General features: G+C 40.4%; 2 protein-coding genes across 2 annotated transcripts in view; both read right to left on the reverse strand.

The window, feature by feature from the left end:
- Positions 1–20,699, reverse strand: part of LOC146551345 (L-rhamnose-binding lectin SML-like) — a 125,590-nt gene that overhangs the window by 56,337 nt on the left and 48,554 nt on the right. The gene's annotated exons all lie outside the window — the stretch shown is intronic.
- On the reverse strand, positions 6,998–19,104 carry LOC146551351 (L-rhamnose-binding lectin SML-like). The gene is made up of 12 exons (XM_085260590.1): positions 19,040–19,104; positions 18,544–18,576; positions 16,997–17,098; positions 16,464–16,557; positions 16,205–16,299; positions 16,065–16,109; positions 15,831–15,969; positions 15,654–15,751; positions 8,211–8,296; positions 7,952–8,086; positions 7,399–7,510; positions 6,998–7,216 (listed from the first exon to the last, which is right to left on the reverse strand). The coding sequence occupies exons 1-12, from the start codon at positions 19,071–19,073 to the stop codon at positions 7,149–7,151; spliced, it is 1,041 nt and encodes a 346-aa protein (XP_085116716.1). The 5' UTR covers positions 19,074–19,104; the 3' UTR covers positions 6,998–7,148.

Raw genomic sequence — 20,699 nt, forward strand, 5'->3', positions numbered from 1 at the left:
AAGTATCTATAAGTACAGACATGTACACACACACGTACACACTAAATATACATTGTTATACATATACACACACATATACCTGCACACGTCCGTACATATAAAAAGTGCATTATGCATGAAGTGTGACTGTGGACGTCCACAATGTCCAGTAGTGTATTTACAGCATATGCACTCCAGATTTATGCAATGTTATAGTATAGTGTACAGTACTGCAAGAGCAGTAACTGCAAGTACTAACCTACAGTAACAGCAGGCCTCTGAGCGTAGACTTGTACTGGAAGCTCGCTGCTGAAAGTGTGTGTAGGTCACACTTACTTCACATACTGATGTCGTAGATCTTTAACTCTTCCACAGAGTCGGTCTGATCATGTTATTAGAAACTAGAGATGGACCGATCCGATGTTACGTATCGGCATCGGTCCGATACTGACCTAAATTACTGGATCGGATATCGGAGAGAAATAAAAAATGTAATCCGAAGTATCACAAAATCACCTCTCAAAACGCTACTTGGCGTAACCCAGCTCGGCGCAGTGTGTGTCACGTGATAGAGCGGCTGTTGTCTGAGAGACCTGTCGGCGTCTGTCGGAGCATTTGGAGCCTCGCTACATGCTTCCAAACCGCGACATTTCATCTCGGCGAAAACTATCCCAGAGAAGTAAAGCAAGTGTGTAAGTTCATCCCTGAATGTTTGCAGAGTATTTCCACGTTAAGCTTAACAACTGATATATTGAGCCACAGCTGGACTGGCCATTGGAACTCCATACTGAGGTGAAAAGGAAGCGATTTGTCCCGGACTTCAGCTAGAGTTAAAAAATAGACACAAAGCTGGAGTTATTCTGTCTTTGCTGCACAGTTGCATCTACTTCTCTCATTCTCTCCCCCTCCCTCTCCTCTTATTATGCTGGGCTTACACTGTGCGATTTTTTTCAGTCACGTTATTCAGCTCCTGCTCAAACTGTACAATTGACTCGCAGGGGTTAGAAGTTCATAGGTCACGATGCAGGGTCTCACACTATACCACCCGATGCTCTGATGCGACCTGAGTGCTCACACTGTGCGTCCATAAAATTAAGGTTATAACAGAAAATCTGTCGCTCTCCCTCTCTGTCTTTCACTCACACAGACACACCACCACCATCAACTTTGCTAAATTGCTAATGAAAAACATGATCAGGCAGCTGTGATTGAGCAGCAGTGTCGATCCAACTGTTTTCACGGTTGTTGTGGTCGTGATAATTTTGTGAGGCCACATCGAAAAGGCTCGGATGAGCCAAAGTTCTACAAGTTGTGCCTCCATCGCTTGTGTCCAGATCACACACTGCACTGCCGTGCTGCTCCATCTTTTTCACTGACATTTGTGTTTGCGCGTGCGCAGTGTGACAAACTGCGGTGACACCCTCATGACCAAGCGATTGATGATCGGGAGCTGGTCGTGAGGTGTTAATCGCTTCTCCTTACCCCACGTATACTACACGATGCACGACGCACGATGAAGGCCAAAATCGGGCCGATCGCCAAAACGGTCGCACGACTCAAAAATCGGCTCAAAATGGGCCAAAAATTGCACAGTGTAAGCCCAGCATTACTTCAAACATGAAACTGATCAGTGATCAGCTGATCGGCTTTTCTGCCACAAGTCCATATTTCTTGTTTGTTTATCGCCCACTTTGCGCTAGAAAGAGGAGACCAGCAGATAAACAACAGCAGCACGTTTAAGCTTGATCAGCTGTTGTTAGGATTTATTTAATATTAATTTCTAGTATCAGCTGATGTTTGCTGGAGCCACAGCTGTAAAGCTGCTGGTCAGGATGTCGGTTTGGTTATGTGGTGAGAGGGAAACATGAAGATGAAACCAGGAGATGTCCTTACTGAATCATCAGAGCTGAACAGGTGATGGAGAAACAGGTTTACCTTTTAGGTGACATGGATGAGTTGAAGTTATGAACTGTTTCTGAGAGACAAATAACACCAGGATCCTTTTTTATGTAGCTGACAGCTGGTAACTGTGCAGGGGCGGGTCTACCAAAGTGTTGCCAGGGGGCAGGTAGGGCATTAACAGGGAGAGGGGGGCACAAGGAAATACTTTTCTTTGTTATGTCATTTAAAAACTTTTAATAAATAATTATCTGAATCTTACAACAAAAGTGGTCACCTGATGAAATGTATAGAAATCCATTACTGTATATAGTAACTAATAAGTCTAATATATACCCTAGTAAGCTATAGTACCATCTGTGCAGTCTGCAATTCTGTTGAAGAAAGATGTTGAATCTATTTAAATATTGTAGAAAAATAATTGATTTCTGTTCATTTGTTTTACACTTGCATTAAATTAAAGTTGATTACATCGATTACGGGTGGGGGTGGTTCCCTAATATTTTTGCTGGGAGTTGGCAACCTTATTAGTTAGGTAGGTAAGTACTCTTTAAAATACCAGAATAGGGAGGATGGTGTAGGTTTAAATTTATTAGATTGATCAGTGTTGCTGAACTATAAGATGTTTTGGGTGCAGTGTATTTTTTGCATACAGGTACAACAGAATAGCTTCAGTCTCTTGTTTTTTTAAACTTAAGTGTGAACTTATACAAAATGCAGCAAGATATTTATAAAAAACAGTTTTATTGATTACAAAATACGCTATATTGGATTCATATCGGTATCGTAGATATCCAAATTTATGATATCGGAATCGGACATTAAAAAGTGGTATCGTGCCATCTCTGGTATATACGAACTTTGGTTGCTTATGTTTATAGGACCACCCTGTGTCTTCCTTTTATATTTTATTTTCCTTTGCTGTAAGAGCTCTGTAACACCAAAATTTCTCATCCATGGCATAATAAGGGTTTATTCTGTTCTATTCTAAAAGTAGAATGGGAGGCAGAGCCTTCAGTTTTCAGGCCCCTCTTCTGTGGAACCAGCTTCCAGTTTGGATTCAAACTTTCCTTTTTGCTAAAGCATATAGTTAGGGCTGGACCAGGTGACCCTGAATCCTCCCTTAGTTATGCTGCAATAGACGTAGGCTGCCGGGGATTCCCATGATGCATTGAGTTTTTCCTTTCCAGTCACCTTTCTCACTCACTATGTATTAACAGACCTCTCTGCATTGAATCATATCTGTTATTAATCTCTGTCTCTCTTCCACAGCATGTCTTTATCCTGTCTTCCTTCTGTCACCCCAACCAATCACAGCAGATGGCCCCGCCCCTCCCTGAGCCTGGTTCTGCCGGAGGTTTCTTCCTGTTAAAAGGGAGTTTTTCCTTCCCACTGTTGCCAAAGTGCTGCTCATAAGGGGTCATGTGATTGTTGGGTTTTCTCTGTATCTATGAAGCGCCTTGAGGCGACTTTTATTGTGCTTTGGCGCTACATAAATAAAATTGAATTGAATTGAATTGAATTGAAGAACAGGTAGTTTAAGATCTTCAATAACAAATGACTGTTTGAATAAAAACAGCAGCAGCTCTGAAACACTTTAATAAAGCTGAAAACGAGCTGCTTTCTGTGTCCCTGCAGCTGTGATGGAAGAAAAGTGTGTGACATAAATATGAACATCATCAGTGCTTCTGATCCCGGCGTCTGCACCTACCTGGACACCACCTACACCTGCGTCCCTGCAAGTCTGTTACATGTGTGATTATCAGCTAACAATCAGTCACATCTGTACATGAATCATTACAGTTTCTAATGTGATGCGTTTCTTTGTCAGTCCACAGTGTAACATGTGAAGAATCTCAGGGGAACCTTCAGTGTGGTCAGATTTATTTTTCTCATTTATTGTAACTTTAGTGGATTCATTTGATAGAACTACAAACATGGTTACAGTTCATGAACTCTTCCTCAGGTGAAGGACAGGTTATAGTCGTCTCCTGGGTGAATTATGGTCGCCGTGACAACACCACGTGCCCTGATGGACGTCCTGACCCTCAGCTCCAAAATGTTCTCTGTTCGAGTCCCAGTAGTAGAGAATATGTAACTAACAGGTAGAGATGCTGACTCTCTTTCCATCTTCTCTCAGATGACACGGCGTACTTCAGTCCTCTGCTGACTCACCTTTGACCTGCATTCACAGGTGTAACAGGCAGAACAACTGTACTGTTGGAGCATCAAACACAGTGTTTGCAGACCCCTGTGGCGGCACCTACAAGTGTAAAACACCTCCAGGTGTTTTACACTTGTCAGGGTAAGTAACTCAAACAATAAAGTTATAAAAATAATATTTTAGGGTGTGTACATTCAGATTAATTTTTGAAGTAAATAGAAATGATAATCGTTCATCATTTTTGAAAGTTTAACCTGTCTCTGCTGAAAACACTGAAATCCTCAGACACAAAGTTGAAATGAGTTTTTTTGCAGATCCTAAATGATTGAAATCACATTTATGAAAAAAGATCTTGAGCATCATCTTTTATTAGCTTATCATAATATTTAGTTATTAAAATGTGATTTAACCTCCTAAGACCCGAACTCTTCCACAGCATGTATTTTTAACTAATTATTAACATTTCAGGTCACAAGCTTCCCCAGCTGTCAGTGATGCTGTCCAAGACTGCCCATCAGGCTGTCTTCCCCCAAGTCTGCTTAAAAATACTTTTAATACTGTCGGGCTTTTTATCCTGAGATTAATTAACACTTGCTTGCTACAGGCTGTGTCCCATCATGTTTTAAACAAGCTATAGTTCAGCCTCTTCTTAAAAAACACAATCTGGACCCAACTGTTCTGTCCAATTACAAGAAATCTCAAAGCTTCCCTTTCGTTCCAAAGTTCTGGAGAAAGCTGCCTATTTACAGTTGCAGGCCCAACTTGATCTTAACGAGATCTCTGAAAGGTTTCAATCTGGTTTTAAATCCAGACTGAAATTAAATCAGACCAGGAGTGACATGTTTAGCCGCATGTTCTCCTTAAATTGCTGGCTGTCTGAGTGGTGTCCCAGAAACAATGTGGGCTTCATAGATAATTGGCAAACCTTCTGGAGGAAACCTGGTCTTGTTAGGAGAGACGGCATCCATCCCACTTTGGATGGAGCAGCTCTCATTTCTAGAAATATGGACAAATTTATTAAACCCCCCAAAATATGACTATCCAGAGTTGGGACCAGGAAGCAGAGTTGCAGTCTTACACGCCTCTCTGCAGCTTCTCTCCTCCTGCTACCCCCCCAAAAACCCATCTCCATAGAGACTGTGTCAGCTCCCAAACAGACAAAAAACAAACTAAAAACCAGCAACAAACAACTTAAACATAAACAATTACAAAGAAAGAACAATACAGTATCCACATCTGAACCAAAGAGTAAAACAGTGAAATTTGGATTATTAAATATTAGGTCTCTCTCCTCCAAGTCTCTGTTAGTACATGACTTAATAATTGATCAACAAATCGATTTACTCTGTCTTACAGAAACCTGGTTGCAGCAGGATGATTATGTTAGTTTAAATGAATCAACACCCCCGAGTAATTCTAACTACCAGAAACCTCGAAGCACAGGCCGAGGGGGAGGTGTGGCAGCAATTTTTCACACCAGCCTATTAATCAACCAAAGACCCAGACAGACTTTTAATTCATTTGAAAGCCTGATGCTTAGCCTCGTCCACCCCAGCTGTAAAACTCAGAAACCAGTCTTACTTGTTATCATCTATCGTCCACCTGGGCCTTACACAGAGTTTCTGTCTGATTTCTCAGACTTTTTATCTGATTTAGTTCTGAGCTCAGATAAAATAATTATTGTGGGTGATTTTAACATCCATGTAGATGCTAAAAATGACAGCCTCAACATGGCATTTAATCTGTTATTAGACTCAATTAGTTTCTCTCAAAATGTAAAAGAACCCACCCACCACTTTAATCACACTCTAGATCTTGTTTTAACATATGGCATAGAAACTGAACATTTAACAGTGTTTCCTGAAAACCCTCTGCTGTCTGATCATTTCCTGATATTACCGTGGAAGCACTAGCTGGTAGTCAGGCTGTACATGTGTCCTTGTGGAGTTGAAAATAATCCACTTGTACTTGAAAAAACAAACAAACATGCAAACATTTGTTTCCACAGTCTTAAATTACAGTAATCCGTCTGAATGTTCCTGTACACTGACATATTGTGGTGGACCACTAGAGGGCTCCACTCAAACCCAGTGTCGAGAAAGTGTGTTGTTGTGTTTTTTGGCGCAATGTATGGAGCTGACCTCTGACCACCACCCGTTGCCTACTGGTGGTGGTCAGAGGGCCCGGTGGAGCCAGTGTCCGGCAGCCTCGCCTCTGTCAGTGCGCCCCAGGGTGGCTGTGGCTACAATGTAGCTGCCATCACCAGTGTGTGAATGAGTGTGTGAATGGGTGAATGTAGTGTAAAGCAGTTTGGGGTCCATAGGGACTAAGTAAAGCACTATACATACTAATACAGGCCATTTACCATTTTACCATATACAGGTGGAGTCAAAGTAGTGAAAAACAGCCAGTTCTACCAATAAATCATGAAAAGTAAGGTTTAAATTTTTGGTGAAAAATGTGTTCATGACAATGCAGACTGTACGTTGCTAGTATGTAGCTTCCTAGATTTTATACTTAAGGCACATAATTATTCATTTTACAGGCTGTACAGCACATGAAAAATGTTTTATTTGACTGTAATATTTAATTATGTGGGATAAATAGGGTTAGATAGGGTTAAATAAGAAATTTAAAGAGTATGCTTATATAAAACAAATTCATACTTACTCCATTTTATGTATTTTAAACATATTTAATAGATATTACAGAATGCAGATGGATATGTGAAAAGAAATGGCTTTGATTTTGCCTTCTTAAGTAAATTTCTCTAGATCAGCCCCTGCAGCACAAACCAGGGCAAAGTTCAAGCATTACGGAAGTTTCATTTCTCATATATTATATTGATTATACTCATATTTGATTAGAAGTTTATATATAATGAACTATTAGCAGAATCGCATAGAGATATATTGTTATAGCACTCTGTGTTACTTTAACCATGAAAAGGCTGGATAGTTGTCCGTTATTTCACTCTTGGATGGAGATAAGCTGGGGGATGTCAATCTCTTTGACATGTTATATGAAACCATATTTGTCAATACATCCACCAGCAGTGATGGAAGTGACATCATCAATTCAGATCTGTCAGCACACGAAGAAGCAGTTACGGATCTCTGACACAAACAAAAGGTGTGTTGGTGTTACACCATGCATCGTTGACATAATCCTGTCCTGTAAAAACGGTTCAAAATAAAGAAGAATAGAAATAAAATCAGAGGTCTGTGCAGTAAATGTTTTCTTCTTTTCTAATGTAAAAGAAAAAAACAGTTCTGTTAAAGACCTAAGATTACATGATTTTAATTTGAATTAAAATAAAAATGGATTTCAAAAATGAACCCAGATTCAGTTTGTACCTCCATTGTTTATCGTCATACAATCTTCTCTTCCTTTATAATCATTTGGCTCTCCTTTGGCCCAGTTTGGGAAGTCAAACTGGGAACCATCACTCCACATCCACATAGTTTCCTGAAAGAATAAAGTTTGAGGTCTAGGGAGCTTGGAAAGAAAAGCATTTAAGTTGCTTAAATGCTTGAAAGAAAGCAACTTAAAGAAGTCCAAACACTTTTCTTTCCAAGCTCCTTAGACTACGATGACCGGGATGACTGAGAACCCTCACAGAAATAAAATTAGAGGTTCACTTTGTTCTGATGTACTTTGGTGCATTTATGCTGAGAGTGCAGACAAGAGACCTCTACACTTCATGTCTGCTGCCAGCAGATACTCACTAGTAGCTCAAAGACAAATCTCAGTTAACACAAAGAAGAACACGACTAAGTCTTATATACAAAACACAGACCTGGATTTGACAAAATTATAAAATTTGAATCAAACTGATGAATATGAAGAGAAACATATGAAATATCAGAAACAGCTGCAGCTCATCCTCTTTATCTGTGAAACACTTACAGTCTCTCTGTCGTTGCCTCCAACCCAAGCTGTTGGATACGACCCTGCTGCTGTGCGAGTGAGCTCTCTGATGAAAGTGTACTCAGCTGTGCTGTGGAATGAGGCCAGATTTCCACCGAGTGTCTGACAGGAACTCTGAGGAGGAAGATGAGGTGCACAGAAGATGAAAAGTGTGAGAATGCATTTAAAATCAGTCAAAGACAGAAAGTCTTTATATCATCAGTGATGCAGCGACAGCTGCTGTTATTTCCTGATGTACCTCAGCATCAGTCCAGGTCTTCAAGCTGCTGTTAAAGATGAAACAGCGACCTCCAAACCAAGTCCAACCAGATGGGCAGGAAGCATCTTCAAAATGATTGCAAAGTTAAAAGGTCGGTGAACAGATTAATGGTTCCTCAAAAGAAAGTAATTTCTCCCCATAAACTTCAGAACAGAAGATGAAGAATTTCATAACAGACATCTGTTTCATTATTTTTCATGTGTTCCTAATAAACTGTCAGTTGAGTACATGCCAAAGCAAAGCAGTCGATCATCTCATGTTAGAAGAAGCTGAGCTTGAACAATGACTTTCATATTAACGGCTGGTTAATTATGTAACTGACTAACTACATCAGTACGACACTGCCTGGGTCTTTCTAAGGCCTCAGGTTTGTACAGCTTGTTGTACTTGTTAGGCGTCCCATCACACTTCTCTGCAGTTCTGATAGTTGGGTAACTTCCCTCCTTTCTGCCTCTAGTTTTCGTCTCCACTGAGGCTTCTGTTCTTGTGTTCATCTGATATTCAAGGATCCCTGTTGCTGTGTAGATCAGCTGGCTGTTTGCAGTGATGGTCACAGAAGGGATTTTATTAGTGTGCGCTCAAATATAGGACTTTGTAGGAATGCTTCAGTGTTTTCACATTTAATTAGCAAATACAAGCACATTTTTGCTTTGCACACTGCAGAGTGAAGGCAAAGGACCAACAAGCGCTCAGCATCTCTGGGAACTCCTTCAAGACTGTTGGAAAACCATTTCAGGAGACGACCTCATGGAGCTCATGGAGACAAGGCCAAGAGTGTGCAAAGCAGAAATCAAAGCAAAGGGTGGCTGTTACCAAGAATCTAAAATATGAAACATATTTTTACACAACTCTTTTTTAATTCTCATCCATAAATAATGTGCATCTTTCACGTGATTCAGTTTATTTTGAAAAGTCTCAACAGGATCTTGAGCTTTATTGTGAAAGGTTTATGTGGAACAAGCGGACACGCGATGCTGTTACCGTCGTTGTTGCTAACGACAACGCATAAAAACAGGCGCTTGTCCGTCCGTAGTGTGGTTATATTAAATATAAGAGAAAGAGAGAACTTTAAGAAATGAATATAGCCACTACAGTGACCATCAAACCATGAACAAATATTGCCGTAAACCGTAACCAGGAAACAAACGACAGCGTAAAATGAAACGATCGACATTTTTACATCGTCATCCGATATATATCGTTATATCGAACAGCCCTAATTCTGTCTGTTTGATTTTTACTTGTATGTGTCTTTAATTTGGTCGGAGGACTTTATAAACTCTCCCTTTTAATGTACTTTTATTGCAAAATGTGTTCATCTCTCAACTTCAGATTGTTATTAAAGAACTGTTACACTGATTTACTGCACCATCTTGTGGTATAAAGCGGTATCTCTGCCTTATCTTCAGTTGGTAAACACAACAGATGTTCTGTTCTCCACATTCTGTCGATGTTCAGGAAACATCAGCAAATAAAACAGAGACATTTTTTATTTACGATGTCATTTTCATTAGCTTACTTGATAAGCTTATGAAAAAAAATTTCAAATTCAAAATTTATTTGTATGGCACATTTAAGAACAACAGAGTTGACCAAAGTGCTTCACAATCAGTTAAAAACAAGAAAAAACTGTAGAGAAACAAATAAAGATAAATAAGAAGACAATGAATTAAATATAAAAACATAAAACAGGCCTGATTGTACTCATACTGAACTCTAACACTGCCTGTGAATGCAGAGTTCATAAGGTTGAGATTTTTTAATGAAGCGATTCAGTTTTCACAAAGTGGAAAGGAAGCCTGCATAGTAACAGTGGCACAGGGGTTAATAACAGAATTAAAACTAGAAAATGCATTTTCTGAAGAAACTGCAGCTTGGATGCTGATAGTTGAATGTTTTGAGTTGAAATGAAGCTGTTAAGTTAAAAATGTTGAAGGGGGCGCAGTATGAAAAGAAAAACAATAAAAGAACGCTTGGACACTGCTAGCATCGTGGACAGGTTTTTGACGGGGCTCCCGCACAAATGCAAAGCAGGAGATGAAGCATCGCTGAATATGTTTCCAAACCAACTTCCTTCCAAGCCAAAGACTAGAAAATATGGTGAAGCAAATCTTCCCTTTGGCTTCACCTGCACAGGTGCTGAGGTAGGTCTCCGCTGCAGAACTGGTTTTCCCTGCGTCGGGAGCAGCGCTGGGCTCTTCAAATCACGGACAAACAGGATCCCACATTCTTGATCTTTAGTTCAAACACTTGTTGTAATGACTAACTGCTCCTGACATGTTGGAGATGTTTGCTCTTTATACAGTAAAGTTACAGCAGGATACAAATAACATCAGGCTGATCCTGCCACGATTTGTTCCCTCGGTTCAAATCACGGACTAACAGGATCCCACAGCTGTTTATGTTTTTGAACACCGTTATGCACAGAGAGGCATTTTTTGAAAAAAATAAATTGATAGCAATGTTGAATATTATTACACAGGAAAAAAACAGCTACATGTAAAATAATCACACTGTGACACCTCTGCCTTTGTAAATGAAGGGACAGTTACTGCGTGTGTGTATGTAAGCATGTAAAACCTGAAGATAGTCAGATTAACAGTATTTCGTCTCTATCAGCCAGGGCTGGCCCGTGGCATAGGCCGTATAGGCAAATGCTAAGGGCGCCGTCCATCAGGGGGCGCCACGCCAGTGCCACAAATGTTGAAAAAAAAAAAGAAAAAAAGTTGGTACTATTATTTCTAAATACAAAAAATAATCCCACGTTAATTAAAATGCAAAGTAAAGCTTATTTAATAGAAATATTATTTGTTACAACATTACACTACACTGCTGATGTAGGGAGGCGCCACCTAAAATCTTGCCTAGGGCGCCAGATTGGTTAGGGCCGTTTCTGCTATCAGCCATTGTAGAAATGAACCTCATGTAAACAATAATGTTATTTATGTGTGGACGAAAGGCCCAAACGCATAGAAACAGCTGCGTGTAGGTGTGGACGCAGCGTAAAATTACTACCTGTAATTTATTGCAGTTTACTTTTATTTGTTTAATTGTTTACTAAATGTTTGAGGTGTGAATTAAACCGCAATGGAGTTTGATAACAAAATATGTGTGTGTGGTTGGAGAATTTTTTTGTGCGGGGGGGTTCATGTAAAACAAAGGGGGGCCTAGCAAGAAAAGATTGGGAACCACTGACCTAGAGTGACCAAACTTTAAAACGAAGCCAAGACACTGAACTATTCAACTTGTATTTATCTTTTCAATATCTATTATACTTTTTCTTCAGTTCCAGTTTAAGTTTCAGAGTTTCAGAAGTACAGGCTGTCTTTACACTGTCACATGTCTATTTAATAAACTCCACAGCCATGAAAAGTGAGAATTCGGTAGACTGGACATTGCTGGCGCTCGCAGTGAAAGAATTTTGTCAATATGACTTGTAGTTTTCTCTTGGGAAGCATTTGTTTTGGGGTCACTTTTCTGTTTATTTAAAGCAGCAGAAGAGAGGCGCAAATCAAATCAAAATTTATTTACATTCCAAGGTTCCTTACAGTGAGCGAGAGGCTGGCGAGAGGGCCTAAGGCATAGGTGTCAAACTCTGGCCCGCGGGCCAAATTTGGCCCTCAGCCTAATTACATTTGGCCCGCGAAGCCATACCAAATTACTATTAGAGCTGGCCTACTGGTAATATACAGCTAATATATATATTGTTTAGTATTAAGCTTTGCTTGTTCCATATTCAGTTTTCCAGCAAAACTTGAGTCCATAAGAAAAGATTCATTCTTATATCTGGAGGAAGTTTTTTTTTTCAATAAATATTAATGTTAGCCCGCGACTTTGTTCCAGTTTTGAATTTTGGCCAACTGTGTATTTGAGTTTGACACCCATGGCCTAAGGCATCAGCTAACTGGTCTGGCGGAGTGTGACTATCAAAAACTATGATTTCAGTCTTATTCTCGTTCAGTGTAAGAAAATTATGTGGTAACCAAATTTTAACTTCATGCAGACAGTTTAACAGAGTTTGCAAAGAAGCAGACACATCAGATGTCAAAGGTGAATAAATCTGGATATCATCAGCATAACAGTGAAAGGAGATGCTATATTTTTTAAAAATTAATCCAAACGGCAACATGTACAAAGAAAAGAGCAGGACCGAGCATGGACCCTTGAGGCACACCACAGTAAATAGGGGCAGAGGCCGAGGAGTGTTGCCCCATAGCAACAGAGAACGACCTCTCTGAGAGGTAGGATTTAAACCAGGATAAAACCGTACCTTTGAGACCAACAACATGTTCCACTCTTGATAGAAGAATGTTGTGGTTAACCGTGTCAAAGCAGCGGAAACCACGGAATAGCCAGAGTCAACGGTTAAAAGAAGATCATTAAAAACTCTAAGGCTGTCTCTGTGCTGTGGCGAGGTTTCAAACCAGACTGAAACTTTCTGTTAATACCATTTGCATCTAAAAAGGCCTGAAGTTGTTTTAGAACTACCTTTTCCAATATTTTGGAAATAAAGGGAGTTTGGAGATCGGCCTGTAGTTACTGAGACCATTAGGGTAAAGATTTTTCTTTTTCATAGTAGTCAAAGGAGCTTGCAGAGAAAAGCGTCTGGACTTCTTTAAGTTGCTTGAATCCTCTAATCGCCTGAGCCAAGGTGTGAAACTGGGTGTGGGTCCCAGTTTCACACCTTGGCTCAGGCGATTAGAGGATCATCAGGGGGTCCTTTTGTCCCTCTGTGGGGGGATACTCCCACTAGGTTTATATCTGGGACTCTCCACCATTTGACCTTAGAACTGAAGAAGCTTCTCGGATGAGAGGTGAAACGTCTTCAAGCAACTTAAAGAAGTCCAGACGCTTTTCTTTGCAAACTCCTTTGACTACGATGACCTGGATGCCTGAGAACCTTCACAGACACTTTTTCATAGTAGGTTGCACAACAGCATGCTTAAAGACAGACGGTACACAACCTGATGACAATGATGCATTCAGCAGAAGTAAGATACAAGGACCAATGACATGTAAAGCTTCCTTAAAGAAACGAGAAGGAAGAATATCATGCGGGGAACCAGAGATTTTGAGATGATCAATTATATCTTTTAAAGCAGAATAAGACACTGGCTCAAACTGTTGAAAGACAGTCAAGCATTCAGAGGCTGGAACTGGGTCTAAAACTGACGATGAATGAGATGGATGAGAAGCCCTTAGAGCTGAGATTTTTTCAGAGAAATACTTTAAGAATACTTTAACAGACTTTTGATACTTAGATAAAGAATTATGGAGGATATCCAGAGAGACGTGGAGTTTGTCTTTCCTCCATTTTCTCTCAGCGCAACAACATTCACACCTAAGGGCACGAGTAGCATCATTTAGCCAGGGTTGTTTAATCCTCAGAGGTGCAACAGAGTTAAGAATGTCAGCGCATGTAGTATAAAATAGTTTAGCAAGCTCATCCGCTGATAAAACCCCATTACAGTTAGCATCAGAGAGGGGAGAGTCAAGGAAAGCATCAGTGAAGTGAGCAATTGACTGGGAGTTAATCGTGCATGTTTGCCGCACAGGACCATCACTGTTCAATTCCACATTGCTCACTACAGTATTAAACAAAACCGGGAAGTGATCTGAAATCCCAGTGTCCTTAATGTCTGTGATACAAATGTCCGTGGTCGTGTCCAAATTCATGGGCTGCATCCTCCTGAAGACCCAGCCTTAGCGGTCTACGTGGGCCGGGTCCTCAGAAGGTCGGGTAGGCCGGAAGTAAACGGCTGTGAAATGGGACAGTCTAGAACATAAAGAACACACTGTTGTGTAGAACAAGTCCTTCGGATCCTCAAGGTTTGAACATGATTTTGATAGGAGTTAGGGTCTTGGATTTAGAAGCAGTTTTTTAACACGTGCATCAAGGCAGATTTAAAAGCGTTTTGATTGGCCCATGAAATTCAGGCTTCCGTTCGATTGGTGGATTTCTCTTCAGCAGACAGGTGGTTCAGATCTGGGCGTTTGGAGTTAGTTGATGACTTTTAGAATCATCTTTTTTGACTGGATGATTAAAACTTAAAGCATTTACCTTTCTGTCGTGGATTCTCCCACATTTCAGCGATTTTGATGATTAAAAGAATATAAACTTTTAATATTCATTCAGATGTTTTGTGATTCTAAATTTTCTTTAGTCATTACTCAGCTTTTGTACATTTTAAGGATGTTCAGCTACTTTCCAACTTTGAAACTTTTTCTGTGTGAACTTTAGATTTAAACAGTTTTACACTTTAGCCTTCAGCCTATTTCAGCTCATTCAACATTTTTAACTTAACATTCAACAATTATGTCATTTCAGCTCAAAACATTCAGCTATCAGCATTCACATTGCAGTTTCTTTAGAAAATGCATTTTCTAGTTTGTTAAGCAGTCATGCAGGATGCGCAAAGACACCTGGAGCTTGTTTTTTATCCAGTTTCTCTCTGCACCTCGACATTCGCATCTGAGAGCACAGGTGGCATCATTAAGCCAAGGTTGACGTGTAGATTTGGTGCGTTTAGTCCTTAGTGGAGCAACATTGGCCCGAGGAGAGCTGAAAAATGAACAATCGAGGGATTTAGGATGAAAGTCCACAGTGACCTGGTGCCCATCCGAAGAGTGATCGTTCCTAACAGGAGCACTTCCCAGCGGACGAAGGTTACTGAGATTCATGCCACCTCTGTAGGTCCACACCCATCGCCAGACAGGTAAAGGCTTCGCTGGCAGGTCAGAGGGAGCAGGAAGTCCAACAGGCCGGATCCAGCGATGGCAGCTGAATCTGTAACTGGACTGGTCCCAGAGGGCTTGAAAAGATGGTAGCACACCTGTAAGAGTACGAGGTTTCTTTACTCCATGTGATTTCAGGTAAGCCTTGAAGCGTAAAAGGATGCCACCTCGCTTTCCCTGTCTTCTAGAGCGCTTCCTGCGAGGCAGGGCAAATGGTGAGTGATGTAGGCAGTCAGGTATGTCCGTCAAAAGTGGAGGAAGACTTTGTGGCTCACTTTCCAAATCAAGCATTCAGTGTTTTAGTGGCCGACGGTTCAGAAGAGTTTGGCGATCATAGACAAGTAAAGCAGAACCATCAGGGCAACATAGAAAAAGAAAGGTAACAACCAGCAGACACAACCCAAAGAGACGTCTCGCCGTGCACACTGGTGCCATCTTGGATGCTGCCAGCATAACTAAGGGATGTTGCTGACATATTCTTGAGATAATTTTCATAAATATATAAACTGATTTCAATCTTTTAGGGTCTGCAAAAAACTGACAATGTTTTGGCGTGATTTCAGTCTTTTCAGCACATAAAGGTTAATCTTTCAAAAATGAGGAACAATTATAATTTTCATTCAAACAAATATGAATGTACAGACCCTAAAAGATTATTTTTATAGGTTTATTGTTTGAGTAACTTACCCTGACAAGTGAAAAACACCTCCAGGTACTTGTAGGTGCCATGACATGGGTCTACTAAGCTTGGTGCTTCAACAGTACAGCTGTTCTGCCAGTTACACCTGTGAATGCAGGTAAAAGGTGAGTCAGCAGAAGCTGAGAGAAGATGGAGGGCTGAAGGAAGAGAGTCAGCGTCCGTACATTTTAGTAAAATATTCCATGCTTGCGGACCAGGAGCATTTAACATTTTGGAGCTCAGAATCAGAACGTCCATCAGGGCACGTGGTTTTGTCACGGCGACCATAATTCGCCCAGGAGACGACTATAACCTGTCTTTCACCTGACGAAGAGTTCATAGAGTCAAACTGTAACCATGGTGATATTTTTTTTACATGAATGCTCAAACGTACAAAGACATAGAAGCTGTGTTCTCACCACACTGAAGGTTTGCCTGAGATCCTTCACATATTACACTTTGGCCTGAAACAGACACAGATCCCATAGAAACTGTAATCATTCATGTACAGATTGGGTTCATCAGTCATTTCTAATCACAGGTTTAACAGAGTCGTTACGTGGGAAGCAGTCGTAGGTGGTCTCCAGGTATTTGCAGACTCCAGGATCATAAGTAATGTTTGACTGTATGTCACACTCGGTTTTTCCATCACAGCTGCAGGGAGACAGAAACAGCTGGTTTTCAGCTCAAAGATATGAAACAAGTTACTTTCAGGTAATCATTTACTTCCTGTTAGTTTGAGTAAAGCTGTTCAACAGGTTTTAGTTTGTTTCTTCTTTTGAATCAAAGGCTCACTTCTACCATCCCACAGTGCTCACCTGTTCCTCACGTTGTTCACAGCGTCACCGTGAGAGCAGATTACTTCACCTCCACATCTGTACTCAGCTGACCTCACAATGATCATTCCACCCACTGTTATACAGACACAGTATGAGAGAAAAGGAACAACTCAACACAACATGCAATAATCCAGGTTTCAGGCTTCAGTTTCAGACTCAGATGCTGCAGATCCATAAATAATGAGGATTGTACCTCTGTACACCACCACAGTGGATATTACATTAACTCTGATCAAGGAGGAAACTTTAAGTCAGTGTTTTTGTTTCTAATCTACATCAAATGTTTCTGAACTTTTATACACAGTCCAACATCCTCAGAGCTTTTTTAAAGAATAAATGCACTGTTGGTTTGTTGATCAGGAAAATACAATTTAAACTGAAAATAAGCAGCTGTGCATAAAAAGGCTGTAAACTATAAACAGTTCATCCAATACTTGTTAAGTTTGTTGAATTTAGCCTGAGAGTCTGAATTTGATCTGCAGTGAATTCTTGGACACTATTTTCCATCTTACCACAGCTCAGGCGATGAACACTGAGGCCGTTAGAGGTGACCACTCTCCCTGTGGATATGGGGGTCACAGGAGGAGGAACGGAAACTTGAGCTCTGATAAAGCCTGAAATAAAAATAAATGTATAATAATGTAATAATGTAAATGTATAATGTAAAATAAATGCTAGGTTTAAGCCCGGGTCATCTTTTCAGAAGCCCGGGGTCTTTTGGAGTGTAATTTGTTTCATAGTTAGAGGCCTGACTGACAACTGTATAAAACAAAAACTACACACAATATTCGAAGCACATAGCGCACAGTCGTAAATTCCCCCTAATTTTGGTATCAATCAATCAATCAATCAATCAATCAATCAATAAATCAATCAATCAATCAATCAAGGCTTTATTCGCCACATGCAGGTTGCCCTGCAGTGAAATTTCAGCAGCTACCAAAGCAAATCATTGGCACTGTACAAATAATGTAAATATGACGGTGTATCACAAAAGATTGATATCAAACTGATCACTTGACCCATTTTGACTCTATCCAGTCCTTTAAATCCAGATTGAAAGCATATCTATTTGATTTGGCTTTCCTGACCAGTTAATACCCTTTTAAATCTTTTAAATTTTTAACTTTTAAATCTTTTATTAAATTTATGCTTTTATTATTAATGTTCCTGCTGTTTTTGTCTTCTTAGTGGATTTTGTATTTATCTAGCTCTTCTGGTCTGTTAGTGCCTGATTTGTACCCTGTTATTGACTTATGCTGACTCTCCATATTACTGTGAAGCACTTTGCTTTGGTTTTTAAATGTGCTATATAAATAAAACTGTACTATATTACGTTACTTGTTCTTCGAGTGAATCAACAAATGGCGAAATGAAAAGCCGAACAACAACAATGCTGTTTCTTTAGAGAGTCTCAGCTTACATGTGTTATTTCATATTTGTGAGAACGCTCACAGGCATTCACACATTTCTGCTAAATCATAGTAATTCTGCTCAATGATAGAATTTCTGCTACGTTTGACTATTTTTGCTAGATTATAGTATTTCTGCTAAGTCAAAGGAGTTCATGTAAATCATAGTATCTCTACCAAGTCACAGTGTTTCTGCTAAATCGTTGTATTTCTGCAGATTCATAGTATTTGACACTGCAAAGTATTTCTGGGTGTGGACGAGGACGAGGGGTGCGTTTCCTTCTGAGGTTGGAACCCCCCCTCCAGACCTGCTCCTTAAAGAAGTGGAGCCCCCCCACCAGGTTGCAATCCAAAGCCTCTATCCCTGATTTCCTCACATGTCAACAAGGAGCCCCACAACATCCAGAACCCCCCCCCCCCCCCCACCCGCCCAGCAGCCACCAGACAGGGTTCATTTCATTTTCACTGGGAACAGAAATAAGATTTTAAAAAGGTGTGTGTGAAGGATAGAGTTTAGATTTTAGATCACACAAATACAATATTTAGTAGTTACAGACAGAAGAAGAAGAGGTGAGCTCTAATAATGAGAAAGTTCACAGAAAGGCTCTTTGTGACCAGAATATAAGAAGCAGTAAAACAGCATTTACCTGAAGTGATGAGTGAACAGGTTGCTGCCAGCACTGAAAGAGACAGAAAGAAAGCTCAGTGTCAGACTGTGTGTTTGATATCAAGTTGAATTCACCTCAAAACATGAAACAGAAATGAAAAGCAAACAGGAGAAAGCTGCTGCTTTCATTCACACCTGGATTCTTTGGAAACTCTTTCTAAACAGCAGATTTCAATGACACATTTATTCTCTTCATCTTTCCAACTTTTGTCAATAAACTTATTTGTGTTGACAGTTTGACTTCAACTCTTCAAAGTAAATGATCAGCCATGAATTGCTCTCAGGACTCTGTGAAGCCTAACTGTCCTGCTGAGGTGATGCAAACATGTATTTAGGATGTTAGATGAACTGATCCAATAAAGCAGAAAGAAAAGCATGTCACAGTACAGCACAGTGGAAAGCTAGAAAAGGATTAGACTGAACATGTGCAGCTGATTTCATGTATAAATAAAGGATGATCAGTGTGTTGTACTCACACAGTGTGCTGCTGAGTCCGGAGCAGAGCATCATGTTAGGAGATCTGGATTACAGTGAAGAGCTGAGCTGATGGAGGATCAAACAGCTGCTGTCCAGAATAAAACTGTGTATGCAAAACTGTAGCCAATGGAAAAATGGGAATGTCTCCACAGACCAAACAAGGAAGCAAACCTACTTTATAGATAGATAGATAGATAGATAGATAGATAGATAGATAGATAGATAGATAGATAGATAGATAGATAGATAGATAGATAGATAGATAGATAGATAGATAGATAGATAGATAGATAGATAGATAGATAGATAGATAGATAGAACTTTATTAATCCCTCGGGTGGGTTCCTCTGGGAAATTCGATTTCCAAAAAAGCACAGCACCGAGTTACAGAGTTACAGAATATTATATATATATATATACACACACACACACACACACACACACACACACACACACACATATATAAATACAGAGACAATATAAATAAAATATACGAAGGGTATAAATAGAATAAATAGGAATAAAAAATAAAATACAAGTGAATTGCACATTTCAAGTATTGAGTCTATTGCACCGTTGACTATTTACAAAAGTATTGCACAAAAGGTATTGTACAGTGAGGTGAAGAGGCACTACAGCTTAGTTGTTCCCCCCTCCTTTGTCCTCCTGTTTCCCCTCCCTCTCCCCTCCAGAGAGGAGTTAAACAGTCTGATGGCGTGTGGGACAAAGATTATAGGTGCGCGGCTCAGCTCAGTTGGGGACAGCTGTGACCAGATCTGCCCTTTATCCTGAATTAGAAAAGTAGTTAAGAAATGAATGGATGGGAATCGAGTATCAAGCTGAAATAAACATCCATCCATCCATTCGCTTCTGCTTATCCTTTTCAGGGTCGCGGGGGGCGACCAGCTGTCATGGGGCGAGAGGCGGGGTACACCCTGGACAGGTCGCCAGTCTGTCGCAGGGCCAACACACACAGGGACAGACAACCATTCGCACTCACATTCACACCTAGTGGCAATTTGGATTATCCAATTAACCTATCCCCACAAGTTGCATGTCTTTGGACGGTGGGAGGAAGCCGGAGTACCCGGAGGGAACCCACACAAACACGGGGAGAACATGCAAACTCCACACAGAAAGACCCCGGCCTGATGTTGGAATTGAACTCAGGACCTTCTTGCTGGGCGGCAACAGAGCTAACCACCGTGCCACCGTGCTGCCCATCAAAATATGATAGTTTAATAAGAGAAGAAAATACTATCTTTAGGTTTTAAAATTTTAAATGTTGCCGGTCTTTCATTTTACTTTTGGCCTCTTCAGCCTTTGTAGGACAGTACAGAGACCATCCTAACGTCACTGTACAGCTCTTAGCCCTGCTGCTGTTCTTCACACAGCAGGTGGACAGTGCCAGGATTGTGTTGCCACAGTAAGGGAACTTTGCTTCCTCGTGCCTGATTTGCATGAAACACTACTGGAAATTCCAGGAATCGAGTTTCTCTGGGTTGCTGGATGCTATTCGAAACAATGAGCGGTTTGTAAATGTGACGCACACCAGCAACACACACACCAAGTTTTACACAAAATGCAAAATGTGGCTACAAAAATAGCAGCAGCAGAAAGTCAGAACTGAATGTCTTTATGTTGCTGATCTCCAGGAAC

This window comes from Mchenga conophoros, linkage group LG20 (assembly GCF_057382185.1).
Source record: "Mchenga conophoros isolate Kocher_MC1m ecotype Shallow Benthic linkage group LG20, M_conophoros_male_GT1.1, whole genome shotgun sequence".
In the NCBI taxonomy this organism is placed as follows: domain Eukaryota; kingdom Metazoa; phylum Chordata; class Actinopteri; order Cichliformes; family Cichlidae; genus Mchenga; species Mchenga conophoros.